Raw genomic sequence first — 20,507 nt, 5'->3', positions numbered from 1 at the left:
GAGAGGGAAAAGATCCACTACACAAACGAGCAAACAGACAAACAAACATTTAAACTGAAAGTCATCAAAGCAGCATGATTAATGCTAAGCTGAAGTAGGTGGCAACCTACAGGCAGGAAGGATTTAAAAGATGTGGATATTGGCATTCTATCATCCTGGAGATAAAAAAGCAGAGTCATTAATATTCAAGAATTTTCTTTTGAAGCTCTGGATCATTCATATCCCATCTCCAGTTTTTCCATATAAAACCAACTGAGGCCGCTGGAGAAGGATTGAAGTACACAGCAGGTTAGATGGATGATGAAGTGGGAAAATGAATGTTGAGGATAACATGAGTTTCTTAAATTTTAAGTTCTTGTGCATGAACAAAAGGGAAACAGAGTTAGCAGAACAAACTAAGCGAAAAATGGGAAGAAACCTCAAGTAGGAATGACTAAGCCTATAAACCTGAGGGCTCAGCAGGATTCTGTTTTGGCAGGGGGCTTGGACCAGATGATCTTCAGAGGTCCCTTCCAACCCCTACCGTTCTGTGATTCTGTAATTCTGTGAAAAGCAGAGACAAGAGAAATGGACATAAACATAAATTTAAGGAAGAATATATTCAAACTGGATGACAGAAAAAAAAATCCAACTCAAAAAGTTATTGGGTTAAAGGTCAGGCAGCCAAGGGAAATAATTCAAGATACGATTATCAAAGAATTTAACACTGGAACCAAAGAGCTTTGAGAGACGTATAACGTTTCTATATGGGGTGGATTCACCCTGATAAAGACAGTGGCCCAGACTAGACAGAGCTGTGATTCTTTCCAGCCAAATTTCTCCTATAAAAACCAGAGTGGAATTCCTTTTATTCATTTCCAGTAAATTAAACCACATCAAACTTAATTTTTTTTACTTAAATGCTGCAATGTGTTTGTCCTTGGAGTGTTCATGCTGTGCCCTGGGTTTACAAGGTTATTGCAGGTTATAGCATTGTCATCTGACCCATGCACATCATTAATGATCAGGGTTGAAGCACTATTTCTGTAAACAGGAGTGGGCTAGAGCAAAAGAGCTTTCTGGTCTAAGTGCCAAAGAGCAATGCCAGCTTCTGCTGCCATATGGCATGGGGACAAGCAGCAAGGTCAGCATTTCGCAGTGTGTTGCCTGGTTGTCTTCCTCAGATTGATGAGCATTAGCCAAGGAACTGTTCACATAGGCTTGCAAGGCAGTGCCTTTTATGTAGTAAGCCTGTGTGGATTTTTTAAAAAGAATTATGTTAAAGAGGTATAAAATATTCAAGAGTTGGGTTTTGTGGTATTTTTTTTCCCCATGATCTTTTTATTTTCTAGATAAGGGCAGAATAATAGCTTCTCTGTATTGGGTTTGCATAGCGAAATTTTGGTAACGGGGACTACAGAGGCAGCTGCTAGAAGCTTCCCCCATGTCCGATAGAGCCAATGCCAGCCGGCTCCAAGACGGACCCACTGCTGGCCAAGGCTGAGCCCATCAGCGACAGTGGTAGTGCCTCTGAGATAAAATGTTTGCTGCACAACAGCAACTGCAGGCGGAGAGAGGAGAGAGAATATGTGAGAGAAACAACTCTGCAGACACCAAGGCCAAGGAGTGGAGAAGTGAAGAAGGAAGTGGAGGAGTTGCTCCAGGCGCTGGAGCAGAGATTCCCCTGCAACTCATGGCGAAAGCCATGGAGGTCCACAGTGGAGCAGATGTCCACCTGCAGCCTGTGGAGGACCCCAAGCCGGAGCAGGTGTATGCCTGAAGGAGGCTGTGACCTCGTGGGAAGTTCATGCTGGAGCAGGCTCCTTGCAAGATCCGTGGCCCCGTGGAGAGAGGAGCCCACGCTGGAGCAGTTCATGAAGAACTGCACCCCTGGAAAGGACCCCCATTGGAGAAGTTTGTGGAGGACTGTCTCCTGTGGGAGGAACCCCACGCTGGAGCAGGGGCAGGGTGTAAGGAGTCCTCCCCCTGAGGAGGAAGGAGCAGCAGAAACAATGGGTGATGATCTGACCACAACCTCCATTCCCTGTCCCCCTGTGCCACTGGTAGAGAAAGAGGTAGAGAAAATCAGGAGTAAAGTTAAGCCCAGGAAGAAGGCAGGGGTGGGGGGAAGGTGTTTTTTAAGATTTTGGTTTAGTTCTCATTACCCTACTCTGATTTGATTGGTAATAAATTAAACTAATTTCCTCAAGTCGAGTTTGTTTTACTGTGACAGTAATTGGTGAATGATCTCTCCCTGTCCTTATCTTGACCCATGAGTCTTTCATTATATTTTCTCTCCCCTGTCCAGCTGAGGAGGAGGAGTGACAGAGCAGCTTCGGTGGGCTCCTGGCATCCAGCCTGGGTCAACCCACCAAAGCTTCTGAAGAAAGTTAGCTGGAAAATCAATGTTTCTTCTGAGAAGAAAATCAAAATAAAGAAATAAGAGAATGTTTTTTCCAGAAGTATTCCAAGGACTCAAATATTGAAGAGGTCTGTTTCAATGTGAGCTACATTCATCATCACAAAATTTCAGAACAGCTCATTTTATGTTGGAAAGATCAAAATGAAACAACTCAAGCTAGGACAGGAAACCTAGAAGCAGCAATTTTCACCTCGAACTTCAGTGCATCAAGACACAAAAAAAGGAAGGTAAAGGGAACTTCTGTCTCCAGCAGGAAAAGAGGAAGGATAATAGCATCCCTTTAAAATGAGGGATGAAGCAGGGGTTGGAGGAAGAGGGGAAGAAGATGACAGAGCTGTTTTCTCTCAGGGCTTTCCTGCCATTCAGCTGTATTGTAGGGCAGTGAGATTAAGTCCTCCAGCCTTGGGAAAAGGTGATACCAAAGCTGCAAGAGTTGCCTCCTGAAGGTCCATCATACTGCTTGCTGCTCAAAGCAACATCAAGCCAGCTCTCCACTTGTCCCTTCAGCCACCCCAGCACAGCACCCCTTGCAGAAGAGCAACCAGATACGACCACCAAGCTGCCCCTTTGGGCAGGAGCACTGCCAGATCCCATCTGCCTCTCTCCGGCACAAGGGCCGACAGTTAATTTAGGCTTCTCTCAGCTACTGAGTTGATGATTTTCACAATACCTGTATGTCCTTAATTATTTTTGAGAATTCTGCCTCTACTGTCCAAATTGGTTGCAATCAGTCACCAGACTCAGAAGTTGTGAAGGGAGGAGTGGGCGAGGAGTAGGCTGATGGCAGTGGGACATGCAGAGAGGAAAAGAGGTAAGATTTTAACTAATGGTATTCTGGCACCCAAACTAATGAATATTTCTCTGCAGACACAGGCAAGCAGTGGTACGTTGACAGCTCTGTGGGCACAGGAGCCTCATTTGAGTGTAATTTAAGACACATGTGAAAGGCAGGACATGTGAGACTAAATGAAAGTCCTATGGGAGATTTTTCTTCCATATTTAGACTTGAAATAAGTAGTAAAGTTTGACACTTGATTTCTGGCTATCCCATTCAATTTTCTGACTAGCCCAAATCTCCATTACCTCATTTGTAGTATAACCCAAATCACTGGAGGGGCTAACACACAGCCCTGGTGTCCCAGGAAAACAGCTGGGTGAGGGATTGTGGCACAGCAGGCAGCATGGGGCTTGCTTCCTTTTGTGCATTCACATTGAAATGTGTGGCCAGTTTGCCTCCACATTCTCACGATTTTGTTTCAATTTTTTTTCCGTATTACTTGTCTCTGTTACCTTTTTCTTCATTAGCTCTCCTGGTATTGTAACACTATCTGGAAAAGTGCTTTGAATTTATCTTCTTCACATGGCAGCCTGCATGCATCACCCCTCTGCCCCTTGGGCTTTGCCTAGTGCAGGAGCTGGCTCTGGCTGAAAGCACTTGGACTGAATGGGTCTTGAAAGCTTTGCCTTCATGTGATTTCCACTTTTATTTCAGAAATGGGAGAGCAAAGAAACATTTTCCTGCTCCTCTCCCTGAACTGGGCAATGGCACCCAGTTGCTGGGATGGCAGAGAGGGGATAGGGCACAAGGGCTGAAAATGAGCAAACTTTCAAAGAGGGCCAAGGTCTCCTTGAATGTCACTGTCTCGAGTCAGGCGCAGCATTGAGCTGGCCCCACCAAAACTTACTCTTTTCAGGGATTGGCCCAAGAAGGAGCCCTCGAACCATCCAGCCAGGCTATACTCAAACACAAGCTTGTCCAGCCAATTTCTTTTAAGCTCAGAGTGGTTATGCCAGACAGAATAGAAATAAAAAAGATTTACTAATGCACCTCCCCCTGCTCATTGCATCCTTGCAGACAGATCCTTTCTCTCAGCCTCTGCTTCAGCCAGCTCCACGGCTTTTTAGTTGTAACAAACTCTGCCCAGTCCATTTCGTTCCTCCAGATGCTCTTTCCATCACCCTCAAGCTCGGGCTGTGTCTGTTCCTCCTTGTTTTCATCAGCTTCCCTGTTTCTGTGGGCTCCAGAGCTCATCAGAGCAGCCTGCACTTCTCTCAGAGGAGTTGACTGCTGCCCCTCCACATGGACTATCTCCTCTCTAAAGAACACCTCATGCAAGTGAAAAATTAACAAATAAACCAGACCTCGGCCATCACATAGGTCTCAACTGTTCAAACTGACAGATCATTTCCCCATTGTTTCTTTGAAGACCTCTAGTGCTCTGCTGCAAGGACATAACATTGGCCACTAAGCTGATGCTGGGGTGAGAGAAAGGCCACGTGCTGCTCCTGGGATTTGGGCAGGTTGAAAAGTTTCTGGACACTGATAGTTGCAGAGGCTCACTGGAGGCCATTAGAGCTTTACTGCTAAAAATCTTTGTCTGTTTGATGTGTTTCAGGGCTTTTTCCACGCCAGCTGCGGTGAAGTGTCCCTTGAGCAGAGTGTAACCCTGTAGCACAGATACAACATCAGATCTAAAGGCGGGAGGTTAAAACAAAAGAAGTTGTCACCTTTTCATTTGGTCTAAAAGAAAAATCCATGGGTTTGGGAATCAAGTAGAAAACATGAAGTCTAGTCCTTCAAAGGGGGAAGGAATTGCATTGCCCACACACTGGCACAGTCCACGCAAGCCAACTGCCCACTCCTCCCTTTACAGCATCGCGCCTTGCCATCACTACATCATTTGCACGTTTGTGCAGCTCTGCAGCCAGAGCAGCCGTCCATCTCTCGCTGGCTCCTGCACCGCCAAACCTTTTAGACCGTGAGTCACTGAAATCCTGCAGTCTGGAAACTTTTGCTTGGTTCATGGCATGTCAGGTTTTTGTACTCTCCTTTTCAGCTCATCACTCTTCACTGGGTATGTTCTCTTGATTTGTGAACTGCTGGTCTCCGGGAATTTCAGTACCACATTGTTATTTGTGGTTTGGCTTTCTCCATCTATCATTTTATATATATGTGTATACCAGTCTCCATCCCACTCCAGCTTCTAGACTGACTGAGTTCTCAGCTTCTCTCAGGGTTTTGCCAGCAGCCTCAGGGCAGAAAAAGTCAGTTTCTGCCAGTCTGTGTCCCCATACAGGCACAAAACCAGTCATTAAACCTTTCCAGTGGCCTCAGAAAATGTCTACCTATGGCGATTATGGTACCATCAACCTCGAGTCACAGGCAGGAACCTACAAGTCTCCCTTCCAAGTAGAGCTGTTATAAGGGTTAAAGGTGACCACTGCATGCTTTACACAAATTAGGCTACTGAGCACATTAATACGTGCAGTCGGTGAGTCAGCTACTTAAGTGACCCATTTGGGTGAAATGGGAAAGACTGCAGGGAACGAGGACCATGACATGTCTCCTGACATGTAAAGAGAAACGGATGACACTTGCTGATCCATTACAGACTCACAATTAGAAGAAAATATTATAATTAATTACTTGCAGGTGTTTTCTTAACAACAACAAAAACACCAAAGGGAAAAGTCCACAGTTCTCAAAAAATAAATGCAGAAACAACATGAAACTTTTCTGCTACACACTGGTGAAGGAAGAATGGTGTTATTCACTGATGCATAGAAAATTTGAACTATATTGGGGAAAAAAAATCAGGATTTTCTCCTCCTCCAGCCAATGGAAGGGACTGCTTCTGCAGAAGAGTGATTGTACATCTTTAGTGGCACTTCAACCCAGCATTTCAGTAAACAACCAAATTGCTGTACCATAGCAGCAGGATTGTGGTCTACAACACCCTCTCTTTGGCTCTCAGCACAGGGGGGGCCTCTGTGCTTCGCTTCCAGCTCTGCAGCTGCAAAGTCTGCAGGTAGAGAAGGCCCATGGGGCTCTGCAGCCTTCAGTAATTAGGTGTGCATTAAGAAAATGGTTTTAAAGAATTAAAAAAAAATCTAGGCCAAAATGCCTTCCTCAATTGCAGTTTAATTCAGCATTGCCTGGTCAAAAATGAGATATTTCCTATTCTTAAAGAAAAACTGGAACTGACAAATTCATTACTTAATCAGGCTAATCTAGTAAATTAAGAGGTAATTCTGAAGAAATAATGAAAACTCTCTAGTGGCATATTAATTATGACTTTCTTTTCAGCTATTAAGAAAGGAGGATTATGGATGTGGCCAAGAATAGAGAGAGATCTATTTTCAGGGTCAGTGGATTTATCTTTTCAGGGGTCTAACAGAAAAGAATAAATTGATTTCTCTCTATGAAGGTAATCTGAGAAGTCTTGGACCAGACATGATTTTTTTTTCACTACATTGCGTAATTAAACTTGCTATATTTCAAAGTTCAGTATCTGCTCAAATACACAAATTCACATTTTGATAAAAAATCCAGCAACCTCTGATAACAGACAACTCCCTCGGTGCTAAAAATTTAGCTTTCTAATTGTAATGTCATTCATTAAATTTGCTACCTGTGTCTTTTGTTTCTCCTACCTAGAGCTAGTATAAAAAGATATCAATTTGGGGGATATCCTGGAACGTTGTGGTACCATGGATTTGACTATGTAGCAATTGCATGTAAAATAAAAATACCAAGCTCCGTATTACATGAAGGGAAATAAATAGTGAATTACCAGGGTTTCCATTCTGGTGATTTCTCTGCCTAGAGTGCAATATGTCTGAATTCAGAATGAGCAGCTGGACATAATCTAGATCCTATCTTCCTTATCTGCCTGTTGCCTAAAAAGGAGAATCACGGTAAGATTTGGATAGTTCTTTGATGTGATGCTGTTAATCTTTCTTTTTTTTTTTTAATGTTTCCAAAGTCCCATTTCCCTGAACATAACAGAAACAAGTAACAGGAGGCCAGTTTGAGCTTTGAACAAGTTTCCTGTTTAGAAAAACGAAAGCAAAACCCAAAACCCAAATCCATCTGCTTTACAGGGAAGACTTGGTTATGACCATTTACTACTGATTTGTAAGCCTCCCACCGGGTTCCTGTTTGCTACCTGATGCCTGGCATGTGCTCACAGCCAGTACAGAGGCAACAAACCAGCAACCCAACAGCTGCATTTTTCAGTCCCTTTGCAGAACTGTGTCTTTCATGATTACCATTGGCTCAAGTATCTTTCAAAAAGGATTTCACTGGCCTTCATTTGGCTAGACTAAATGGTCGGAGTTTTTACCTTGTTGGAAGCTGCTGATGATGACACAGTGCAGAAAAGCCTCATGGCTGCTGGCATTTTCTGGCAGAGACCAGAAGTGCAAAGCCTGCCTGCTGGTGTGCAGTGGGCCAGGGTTTAGTTTCCCAACTACTACATGACAAGTGGAAAACACTGCCTAGCCATTGCAGCTCTAGGGCAGAGCAAAAAGCTACAACCAGAGCAGTATCTAGGCTTAAGGTTTCCAGCAATTGCCTTTTCCCATCTTGAAGGTTAACTGGCAACAAAAAATAAATCTGTATGTCATTTATGACCTTGGGGCAAGTGACTGCAAGATAGATTCTGTGTGTATCTTTGATCATTGTTCTTTAGAAAACATTGGAAAAACCTAAAGCATGGAGGCAATCTGAAGGAAAAACATAGAATCTTAGAATCTTTTGATTGAAAGGGACCTTTTAAGGTCATCTAGTCCAAACCCCCTGCAATGAGCGGGGACATCTGCAACTAGATAGGGTTGCTCAGAGCCCCGTCCAACCTGACCTTGAAAGTTGCCAGAGCTGGGGCATCTACCACCTCCCTGGGAAACCTGTGCCAGTGGTTCACCACACTCATTGTCAAAAATTTCTTCCTTATTTCAAGTCTGAATCTACACTCTTCTAGTGTAAAACCATTACCCATTGTCCTATTGTTACAGGCCCTGCTAAAAAGTCTGTCCCCATCTTTCTTATAAGGAAGGCTACAAGAAGGTTGGCCCTGGAACCTTCTCTTCTCTAGGCTGAACAAATCCAACTCTCTCAGTCTGTCCTCAGAGGAGAGGTGTTCCATCCCTGTGAGCATATGTGTGGCCCTCCTCTGGAGCGGCTCCAACAGGTCCGTGTCTTTCCTGTGCTGAGGGCTCCAGAGCTGGACACAGGACTCCAGGTGGGGTCTTACCAGAGCAGATTAGAGGGGCAGAATCACCTCCCTCAACCTGCTGGCCACGTTGCTTTGGATGCAGCGCAGAATACAGTTGGCCTTGTGGGCTGTGAGCACACATTGCCGGCTCCTGTCCAGCTTTTCACCCACCAGTACCCCCAAGTCCTTCTTGGCAGAGCTGCTCCCAATCCTTTCATCCCCCAGGCTGTATTGATACCGGGGGTTGCCTCGACCCAGGTGCAGGACCCTGCCCTTGGCCTTGTTGAACCTCATTACGTTCACAGAGGTCTGTTCCTCGAGCTTGTCCAGGTCTCTCTGGATGGCATCCTGTCCCTCAGGTGTGTCAACTGGACCACTCAGCTTGATGTCACCTGCAAAGCTGCTGAGGGTGCATTCAGTCCCACTATGTCATTGATGAAGATTAAACGATGCCTCCTCTCCATGTAGTCCCAGTTCTACTGAGCCTATGTAACATTTAAACAGAAATGTCCCAACCTCCTGCAAGTCTTTTTTCTTTTCTTATTGTAATATTTTTTCATATCACCCCACTCTTTCAGTGTATTCAAAATAAAAATATTTTGAAAGATCCAGATGTAAAGAACAACAGTATAGAACTTGATCTCAACAGACACTCTACACACTTTTTAGGTCTTACCCCTTACTTTCTTTTACACTTTGAGCAACCACTGTTGAAAGTAGTCCCACCTTCCCACTGCAGCAGTCACGTTTTCATACCTTTTTTTCTTTGTGTGCTGCTGTATCAGAACCATAAACAGAACCACGTGATCAATGCATGTTAAAATTTTTTATTCCACTTGAGCAGTTTCCCTGATCTGTTTTACCACATGGGTGTACAGCATTTGTACTGCACGAGAGAAGGGGAGTGTAGGAAGGAGAAAGAAGTGAGTAGGCTGGAGGTGTGTGAAAGGGGGCAGAGAAGAGAAGAAGGGGGCTATTTTGTTTGAGGACAATGAAAGTTCATGAAGGTTTATGGTGTTCATGAATCACTAGCCTTCATTTCAGGATGCCAAAAGCTTGTGCTGCCAGAAAGGTGGAGGACACACTCTTTGGGAAGACAAAGTCCAAAAGGGAAAGTGCCACAAGCCTATAACCCTGTTCTCAGTTTATAATCCCTGTGAATAAAAATCCATCTTCTAGACAGAGTGAATACTAGTCTTTAGTTTTGCAGTTATCTATCTCCTGCATCAAGAATCGTTCCATGAACCAGCTGTTAAATAGCAACTATTAACTCGTAAATGAGAGTAGGATAAAATACACGCTTTTATCAGCATAGATAAAATATAACTTTTTCTGCCTTTCAGCAAAAATAATCAGAGAGCCCTGGTGGGATCTCATATTACTCAGACTCCTTATTTGTAGCTTTTACACTCCAGCACACTTGCTGGTAATGTATGAAGTATGAAATTAAAACTAAATCAATTGTCAGAACAAATGAAAAAGTACACTATGCAATGCATTATCCTCTGGTCTTTTATTGTGTTTCTTCATTCACCTGCTAATTCCCAAAATCCATTCATTTACAATGAATCTTCCAGTCATTAGTGGGATTTAGCAGGCTTCCACCGTAAAATAGTATTCACATTTCTCATGAGAGTTGGTATGTATAGTGTTGAAGGGCACCAGATACAAAGGCTGTCAGTCCACAGCTATATTTGATTTCCATAAGCTTATCCAAACTCACTCCCTCTGCTGGGAAATTAACACATAAGGTGTGAATGTTTTGAATAGTTGCTGTTTTGTTTTGTTGTTCATAAGCATGCTCACCAAGACTCACTTTGGTGCAGAGGTTTATGTGGGAAAACTAGGATGTGGCTGCATGACTAATTTTTAAAGCCTGTGCATAGCTTCTTAGGAATGCAGCTGGATGTAACTCCTTAGTGGCTTGTTTGTGATGACTGAATTGAAATATATTGTAATGCTTCTCTGCTCAAGAAACATGAGCTCATTAGGAGTTGAGACTAGAGCTGAAGTACCAGGTGATTTGTCCTTTTCTACTCTTGTATTACTATTTTAGAGCAAATCTTTTACACAAAATTAAGCAACAAATTAAAAACTTAGCTTGTAACTTTAGGTGATAATATCAGGTCTCGTTTCTGTTAATTTACAATTATTAGCAGAAATGGCAGGATTTGAAAAATGCCATTTGGTTACCCTCATGATTTTTGCAGCAATATGTATAATCTAGAAATTATTTAATTATTATCTTGAAAATTAAAGATTCATCTGTGCCATTCAAACCACACAACAATTCCTAAGTTTCTTACTTTTCAAAAGAAATGGAAATTTTTCTAAATTGAAATAATTTAGAAACTTGTTTAAAGGCCATCACTTCTTCAGATAGCTTTTGAGCATGCATGAGAAAAGTGCTATTTAATTTCACACCCAACTAATCCTTTAACAATTTTCTTTCAGGCAGAATATAAAAGGTTATTATTAAGTCCTTAATAAAATAAAAAATAAGTTATAGCAGACATGTCTTTAACCTTGGACCAGTTTGAGTAATTTTTTTTCCCTCAGATAAGACACTGAAAATCAGCACAAATGGAAAGTGATAAATTGGCCTCTGGGAATTACAGAAGAATCCTCCTCCTCCCTTTTTTCACATCATCTCTCTCTGGAAATACCTCTCCTGAACTACTTCTGGTTTTAGCATCAGTCAGTCAGTTTGATTCCTTCCACCACCTACCTATCACTGGCAAAATTTGTCAAGATCTGATGTTACTGACCTTAAATTTTAACTCCCTATTACACTGAAGTAATTTCACAAAGACTACACCTAGTTAAGCTTCATGATGAACATCAGATTGTCAGAAGTTCGTATCTTAAAGGTTTATTTGCCTTTTCCTATGTGCATGGATTTGCTGAAGAAAAAAATTCTGTTGCTCTCCTTTGCAAGATACAGCACCAGGAATTCCTTTGGACATACAACCCATTGCATTTACACCTTGCAAATAATCCTCTCTCTCAATTTACCAATTTCTCCCTTACCAATTCTCAAACTCTCACCATATTATGGACCCAAGCTTCAATAGCCGTGGGCATTCTGTTTGAAAACAAAAAAAAATTCTAGGTGCTGTTATTCATATAAGGTCCTTCTGGTCTTATCAGCAGATGCTGAGCATTCCAGGCACCTAATGGAGATGCATAGGTGAAAAAAGTATCTACCTCTGAACGGCAATGGTGGTGGTTATAGTAGCAGTAGTGGTGGTAGTAGTAGTAGTAGTAGCAGCAGCAGCAGCAGCAGTAACAGTCATAGTAGTAATGTCAGCTCTTCTTGAGAATAACACTAGACAAGCAAGCTAGGCTTCCTTTTCATCACTGTTTTTTTCTCCAGGCACTTGAATAACTCATTGCTAGCTTTAAAATCTGTTAGGAACATAGAAATACAAGGTATCTTCCGGATTTCTGAGTCCAATGTCTTCCTACAAGAGGAAATGCATATGAAGACATATCAGAAACACCTCAAGAAGAAAGTTTCTCATCAACAGATCAAGTTCCACCTGAAAATCAATTGTAGTTTCTTGACTCCAAAGGTCCTATTGGAAAACACTCAAAAGTTTGTTTGATCAGTTGGTCAGAAACCATATTCTAAATGCCAGTCTACACTGTCATGGCTAATTTCTACCTATATGCTTTTTTCTAGCTCTGTCATTTAGCATAAACAGTTATTTTCCCAACCTGATATTTACTCATGGCTTGAGAAAATGTGCAGCGCTGCAAGCGAATGCCAAGAAAATGACACAACTCTGTCCAGCGTCCCCTCCCCACGCACTTAAGTAGGGTGAAAACTTTTGGAAATGACTGAGTGCTGTGGTTTATGACTCAAGTCGATCACTAAGAAGGATTAGGGAGACATCTCCATTACAGGTGGCTCATTCCATGAACTCTTTATTTCATGGATGCTTTGTTCCTTCCTCTGGCCCCTGCTCCAGAAAACTGCAGGTAATATGAAGCCTCAATATAACAACTCAGTTCTTACTGAAGCTATTTGGCATGGGCTATTCAAGTATATATGCAGACAAGTATAAAATGCAAAGACATCACTTTTTGAAAGCTGTCATTTCCCAAAAGGACACTTTAAGGCAGAAGCATGCTGCAGAATTGCTATTAAAAAAATTAATTTACAGTCATTTTTTAAACACCTAATTTCCCCACTAGCCTGTATGTAACACTACTTCAAACAGCTACACACGGTCTCATTTAGTGAATATATGAGGAAGACGTCTGCATTATGTTTGCTAAAAGAACCAGGATTTCAATTCCATGTGCTGCTGGGTGTGTTTGATTTGTATATTAATTATGCCTGTTTGTAGCTGTAAATTTGCTCCAGATTAGTAGCTGATTTGGTCCACACATGGATTCATTACACTGTGTGGCTCCCTTGCACTTTTATAGTTTTCAAATGATTCCATACTTATGCTTTTTAAACTGCTTTTAATACCTCTCCTGTTCAGTGTGAGCTTTCAACCCTGTCTTATTCAGACAATTTTTTTCCCTGTAAGAGAAAACACATTCCTTTGATTCTTCTCTTTGTGGACCCTTTTGGCTGGTGCAATGTCAGCTTTGTCCATGGTGCTACTCTAAAATACAAGACAAAACTGCTTCTTCTCCCAGTTTTACAGGGAAATTCAGCATATTCACATTTAGCATTTGCTATGTGGAATGACTTAGACTAATGGGTTTAGGAATTACATGAACACTCAGCAGGGTGTATATACATACCCGTTACTGCGCAAACTTTAAACGCTTGTCACGTCGAAATAAAACTCTCCCACATGTGGAACATTTTTGCTCTCGATCACTGACTTTTGTCCCTGCTTTTCAAATTGCCCAAAAGTTCTGAGCTGTCACCTTTGTAGTTAAGACCTGCAAGATACGCCTGAAAATGTCATACACCTGAAATGAGCTGCATAAAACCCACCTTTGTGGAAGCCGCTCCCATTTGTGTCTTCTGTGTGTGAATTTGTACGGTTAGAAAGTAAGTGTCGAAGGGGTCAAGTTGATTTCCCTCATATTTTAGGAAAAGAATCACTCTGAGCTGAAAAATTGTATGCCAAGTTTCTGCCTGAAGCAAATTTTTATGATCAAATTAAAAACCTTTGAGACTAAGAGTTTATAATGGAAATACTAACACAGCCTTAACCATGGCAGCACTAGCAGGCACTGCAATAATATTAGGAAAGATCTCCCTGCCCACAATCTAAACTAAATAAAAAAGATGCCATTTTCTAACATATACCCCAGGCTAGCAAATAACAATGATTTAATGTACCTGCCCTGTGGTAATATAGTAGCACTGCAAACCTCTGAGCCAATTTTTCTTTTCTTTTCTCTTTTTTCTTTTTAAACATATATGCCCCATAGGGAAAGGACTGCAATTTAGCCCTTATTTGTGGATATATCGCTTTCATTCCGACAATTCTTGAAAGCCTTCCTGCTGTCACACGCTACTGTATGCAAGCACCCAACTGAATAAAGACCCACCAGGCTTTTTCAGGAGTTTATTCACAGGTTTGGCTTTGCTTATTGTAGTATGCACCACATTTAAATTAGATGAGGGCTACTGTAAAGCAATAACATTGTCAATGACTGGAATCTCACTTTCCCCTCTAACAGTCTGAAGCAAATTAATGTATTGGTTGTTCATTAACAAGTAAACAGTTTTTGCTACAATGTCAAGGAAAAAGAATGTGTTCATTAATATGAACAATCTTCATCTACAAAGATGATTTACACAATGCATGTCATGAGATAGCTTTCCCCTAACTAGTACACTACCAAACTGAAAATCTGATTCTTAGGACTTTCTTGAAATTACAATATTGTGTTTTTTACCAATAAGAAAGACAGTCTCAGTCACCTATGCCACCATTGTAAGCTCTATAGTAAGTACTTAAAAAAAGAGAGATTTCTGGACTCACTTGTGGAATTAATAAAATTGATAACTACAGACTTACACTGCATCAATGATACATATTATTCTTGTGATAAGTTAAGCTAAAAATAAGATTAATTTGGTTATAGAAATTCCTTAAACAACAACACTTAAATTATTTCAAACTTGAAATTTTTCAAGAATTTTCTGAAAAAATCAGCAAACACTGGCTAAAAAAGCAAAGCAGTTTGGATACACCAATGTAATCAGCATGCCTAGTGCTTTTCTGTTAACCCTCTGAGTAGAACCATAATATTCTGGATTTTTTGTGCATTAATGCTATGAAAATTGTAACTTACAGAAATATTAATTTATATGTCATGACTTAATAAATCATGTTCTAAATATATTTGGGCTTGGCACCTCATCTAGTGAGCGATTCATCCATCCTAGAATTTTAACTATCCACTAGAGAAGCCAGTCTCTAGCAACTATAAGGGAAGTTTAGATGATTGCCCTAGATTAGATGCTTAACACTTAGATGGATACATCTAGATGAGAAAATGCCCAGATCAGTACCATTTAACTAATCCTGTGCTATCACCTATCAGTACTACATTTTCACATCAAAGTTTGCTTACCGCATGTAAGCTTATTAGAATATTGCACTTAGATTGGAGTCCACGATATCCCCACTTACACTTAATTGAGAGGAATTAAGCTGGAAGTGACCCTGTTCTACTCTCCTGTTATTACTAAGATCAGACTGTCCGGCATCTCCAGAGATCAAATATTAGATGACCAGAGTCACCCTCCAGAAGTGCTCCTCTCCATCTCCTTGGTGATTGATAGACGGTGCCTACCATGACTGCCATCCGTCTCAGCTAACTACACAGACTTCGTGGGAGGAAGTTGGCCTTGTATATGTAATAAGCATTTAAAAAAATTTTTTGTCACATTTAGCACCAATACGATGCAATGATTCAAAAGGGAAATGAAGAAAGAAGTCAGGAGGACTGGTATGTATTACGGTAAAATGACCACAGTGTGCTATGTGCTCTCCCAGATTATCACATTAGAAATAGTCTGTTATCTTTGATTTCTTTTTTTCACTGGTGTTTCAAGTATTTTTAGGGCCACATATTCTGTCTTCACTTACCCCCAGGAATTCAGAGGTTAGACAAGAAAAAGGGCAGTCGCTGCCAAAGAAGCCTGAACCATTATTATTTCCATGAAACCATACATATATATACATATGTATGGTTATATTTAAAAATATATATGGATATATGGATATATTTAAAACCATCATTGCAAATTCTTTTAAAACAGTTTAAATATTCAGATACTTTTCCTTGAAGCCTAAAAAGACGCTATCAGCAATTTGAAACCCAGTCTCTCACAGACCTAAAAATAACTTTAAAAAAAATTTTTATAGTTATGTTCATAAAACATGAACCAAAGATCAGAAACATATAAGACATTGGGCATGAGTAGGGTTTTCAGGATCTAGGATTATTTTTACATACATTTTAAGTAGTACAAGATGGTGTAAAATGAAGGAGCCAAACATCTTATTTTAATGATAACCCTGTATTCCAAAGCAAAGCAAAGCAAAGGTGATAGGAAAATCCTGGAGGGGTTTTCTGAATAACATTTCTTATGCATAAGATGAAGCATATTTTTATTTTAATTTTTTTCTTGTGACTTCTCTTTCTACTTAAGAACAATGAACATCAGCCTTTGCTTTGAGATAACGAAATTTTCCCAATAGTCAAGGAGCATGTGGTATTAATGGACACTTTTTTATTACCAAATGTATGTCTTGCATTTACATGGCTCAGTTGTATCTATTCTAAAGGGAAGGCTGTGATATAATTTGAGAAAGGCAATGATGGAAAAACATGTGCCAGATCCTGACCTACTGTAAATTGATGTAGGTAAGTGGCAAGGGAGGCTTTACCTTGGCTGAGGGTTTGATCCTATGGAAAAAGAATTCCCTGTCCTATCCAAACGTTATCAAACCACAGCCATTAACATCACAATGGCAGTGGCTGTGTGCTCTCTACCAAGGGTGTTCTCTCTGCAGTGATGCTAGGGTTGAATGGGCACGATCAAGTATCAGCCACAGACACAAACCCTAAAATCTGAGAACTTCTGCATGGCAGTTCCTTTATCTCTTCAAATCTTACCCCTGTGGAGTTGTCCAACAAGACACCCATTTGCTTCACTTAGGTTAAGATGTTGTTACTCAGGTTCCAAAGTAACTGAGGCCATGCACAGGACTTCGGCCCATGTATATACGTTCAGAGATCAGAGTCTCCTGATGACTTAGGGTGAAATTCATCCTACTAAACTGATAATCTGAAGTTTGATGTCTGATGTAAGCTTCCACCAGCAGTTTCTTCTACCGTCAATGGAGTGAGAGCCACAGGTGAATCAAAGCATGAGTCCTGCCTAAAACGCATGCCTGTGACAGGTGAGATGAATCAAACCTGGAAATACTCATCTCTCTGTATTACCAAGGAAGTCTGGAGATCTAGTTTTGACTAAATGTCTCCCTTCTAGATTATTAACATTGGGTGAATTTGAAAGCATTCTGTATTAAATACTTGTACCACTTGTGTGAAGATTCATAAGATTAAATTCCTGTATTTAAAATCTTCCGAGTTTTTAATATATAAATTTTCATGACGGAGGCAATGGAAGATGCACTTTAAAGGACGGAGAAACAAAAGAAATTCAATGTTTCTTGAAATATGGTTCAACTGATAATTCCAACTAGAAATGCAAAAGAGCATTACACTAGCTCCAAGCTCCAACACAGTCACTGCCGCAACGGCTCATAGGCACAGTTCCATGAGCAAACACAACTCAGAATGGAAATGGCACTGTGGGCAACTTGCCTTGTTCCTCCAAAATTTATTTATACTTCTCAGCAAGATCAGAAAAGTCTGCATATCTTTTGGGGCAGCATATTGATATTTCTAGCTGTATGATATGAAAGAAAAAGGAAGAAAGAAAGAGAGAAAAAGGGCAAGGAGAGAGACAGAGGAAAACACATTTCTGTAACTTTTTAAAAGCAGTGAGAAAATTTTAACTTTAGAGGACAAAACTTCCATTTTGTATGAGTAGTAAGATAAAGTATAAATTTCACAATGTTTTTACTTTAGGATTTTCGAAGTTGCTTTTTTCATTCAAGTGAAATTCCAAGTTTTTATAATTTCATAAAGAATTTTTCTTTCAAATTATCACATCTGAAGCAAAAGTCTACGAAGTGTAATATTTCTGTGGAAGCCAGCTTTAGGATAATGGTTAAATAAAATGCTATAATGCTGTATTGAGGTTTTAACCAACCAGAAATATGTATACTCTGTGTAAATGCCCATTTTATTAAATATTACAAATAGAACTGGTGAATCATTTTTAGTTTCTCCATTCTAAGACAAAACTTTTGCTAATTCAGCTTAAGCTTTACATATATATTAAATGACTTGTATTTTCCCCGATTTCGAAGCACTCTAGCTATTTTAAGGGTAATTCTCATCAATGTTAATCTTTAAAAGTGGCTCTCCTGGAATAACCAGGTCATGCTGAGAGGATGCCTGTACATTTCTGAATGTGAGGCAAAGGAACCAGGAACTTCTCAACTAGATCTTTACATACCATTACATGACAGAACATGTCCTCAAGCCATTTCCCAAGACTCAGCATTGTCATTAGCAGCAAACGATATGGAAGCAACCTTTTGCGGCCATCATCATGTCATCTTCTGTAAACTATGAGGCTGCCCTAAACGGAATTTCCCATTTAGCCTGCATAATATACTCCAATAATGGTAGGTCCCTGTGGAAGTATGATGCAGGTTTAGAATGAGCTGCTGTAGATACTGTTTGTTTAATTTTATTTTCATTTTTAAAGCATATATTTGTAACCCCTACGCAACAGTGCGTTTGATATTGTTTTGGCCAGAAACAGGCAAGGAACTTTAGCGTACTATAAAAGATATGTGCGTATAAAAGCAAAAAAGCCAGAATAAAGCCCTAGTGTGGGTTGTCGAGATTTAAATTGATCATTTACTCAGAGGGTTAACATGTGCTAAAATTACATACTGCAGTTCCTAGCTTCACTGATGAAAACATTCACTGCTTCTATCTTTAAATAAAAAAGCAAAATAGCCTTAACCCTTTGAGGATCATATTAGCAGCAAGTTGCAATCTAAAGAGAGGACAGGTATTTCAATCAATTAGGAAATTATTCTTACAAAGATTCTGTGAGCACCCTTTTGTGTTCCACCATCCCAGCGTCTACTGCTGGGTAGATCAGTTGTAATCACTTCACACAGGTCTGAAGGATTTTCAGGGTCTCAAAGGGTTAAAGCCAAGACTTTTGAGTAAAAGTGTTTTATTAAAAGGGTGAGTTAGGTGAGCGAACAGTCTCGGATGAACTTGGTGAATAGTCTTCCGATTCGGAGTTGAGTTCAGGTGGAGCTTGCTGTGCCTTATATCGTCCCCTCACATCCTGGTTGCGTCTTCGTCGGAAAACCTGCCTCTCCTTATCAAGAGCGGTGGTCTGGCAGGGGCATAAAATAAGAATAAATGAAATTAGGCTGTGTGTGAAATGCAAAGCTAATGAAAACCATGAGGTTTTATGTGGCCTGCAAATACCACGGGTAATAAATGTTCAGACCAAATTAAACCTGTTCTGACTCAGTCAGGTCTGAAAGATTGAGCCCACAACATAGCTAAACGCTTTAAAAAGTGCATTTCCCAAACCTTAAGAGGTAGTGTGACATCATCAAGCAGATACAGTACCATATATATGGATGCCATATGTTCTACTTCTGGATGCTATTAATTTCATCCTTTAATAGATTCAAATTTCAAGCCAAATACCAACTGACCTTCCCCCCACCCTTCTCAAAGTATGTATCTGTTTCTACAGGCAAAGCAGATATGTACGCTTGTCTTTGATTTGACCTAATGAAGGCTAATACACACTCACCCATGTTCAAGTCAGTGCAATCGGCTAACAAAGATGGATTGTGATGAAGTTGTCAGACAAGAGAGAAAAGCAAACACCGAAGGGAGCTAGCCCAGCTCTTTGACACCTCCTCATGCTGCTCAGTGGATGTTCTTAGGGAGAACGCTGAAGAGCTCTGACAGAAAGACTGTTTAGCCTGACCACCCTGTTAATCTTCCTGTTAACCAAGGTCTCTGGAATTAAATACTCCACTAGTTTTACCTGGGTCTACTTAAAGTATCTAAAAATGGGGAGGGGAAGAACATTTACTTGGTGGGCTTTATATTTTGCTCAGTATCTGCCGCTGTGGAGAATACAAGTCTTAATAAGATGGCTGTGACTTCTAGCCACACCTCTTCTTCTGCTGTGTCTGGCGCATTTACAAGGGGAAACTGCAATCCAGGTAAGGGCAGCCCAAGTCTGGCCAATGATTTCAAGCATGGGACTGGGTTTCGCTGGTTTCTTGATTACAGGGTATTAGACTGCAGTCCCTGAAATTGCTGTAAAATTACAAGTTCAACAGGATGGCCTTGATTCAGCAAGAGCACTTTGACACATAGTTAACTGCCTTCTGAAGCAGGGCCTGCCTTCTTAAAACATGGCCCTTAATTTTTTTGGAAAAAGCAAAATGGGAAAGGGCAGGTGGCTAGGAAGATGACATACAAAATGCAAACAAATATCTGATCATGGCACTGGAGGCAAAGATAACTTTGAGAACTGAATAGGTTTATCTGCTAAGGCTTGTAAAATTTGTCCCTAGTATGAAAATCTCCATTTAAAAGGATGCAGCCAAAAGGTTATTCGGCTTCAAAGGATTTATTGTTTTCTCTTGAGATACACATGACTGATTTCTCTGGAAAATTTACCAGTTATAGTGTGAGCCCCATAGGAGAGCAGAGATGTATTTATAGCCAGCATATTTTTGAGAACAAAATGAAAACTAAATCCATCATACCGGTGCAGAATAGCATTACAGCAATCCCTGCTCTAAAATAATGCAATCAGCATTCAATAATGATGTAATAGAGACAGAAAGATGGACAAGAGTACAGAGCTACTATAGCAAATGGATTTAGTTAGGCTAAATTGCTGAACTATTATTTCTGTGTCTAGAACCTACACAGCACTACCTTAAAGGAGTAAAATAATTAACTTTGATAAGTTCATCCCC

At 40.6% G+C, this 20,507-nt stretch overlaps 1 protein-coding gene across 2 annotated transcripts in view; it reads right to left on the bottom strand.

Moving 5' to 3' along the window:
- Positions 1-18,201: 18,201 nt before the first annotated feature.
- DCLK1 (doublecortin-like kinase 1) overlaps positions 18,202-20,507 on the bottom strand; it is a 64,135-nt gene continuing 61,829 nt past the window's right edge. Inside the window, exon 13 of one of the 2 annotated variants that reach the window (XM_010282777.1) lies at positions 18,202-18,886. In XM_010282777.1, coding sequence (XP_010281079.1) covers positions 18,722-18,886 — 165 coding nt within the window. In that variant the 3' untranslated portion in view covers positions 18,202-18,721. The remainder of the gene's footprint in view (positions 18,887-20,507) is intronic. The other variant, XM_010282778.1, reaches the window with a different exon arrangement.

The sequence above is a fragment of the Phaethon lepturus genome, unplaced genomic scaffold (genome assembly GCF_000687285.1).
Source record: "Phaethon lepturus isolate BGI_N335 unplaced genomic scaffold, ASM68728v1 scaffold8902, whole genome shotgun sequence".
Taxonomy (NCBI): domain Eukaryota; kingdom Metazoa; phylum Chordata; class Aves; order Phaethontiformes; family Phaethontidae; genus Phaethon; species Phaethon lepturus.
The sequence above is the reverse complement of the archived record's forward strand: the minus strand, read 5'-3'. Positions and strand labels throughout refer to the sequence as shown.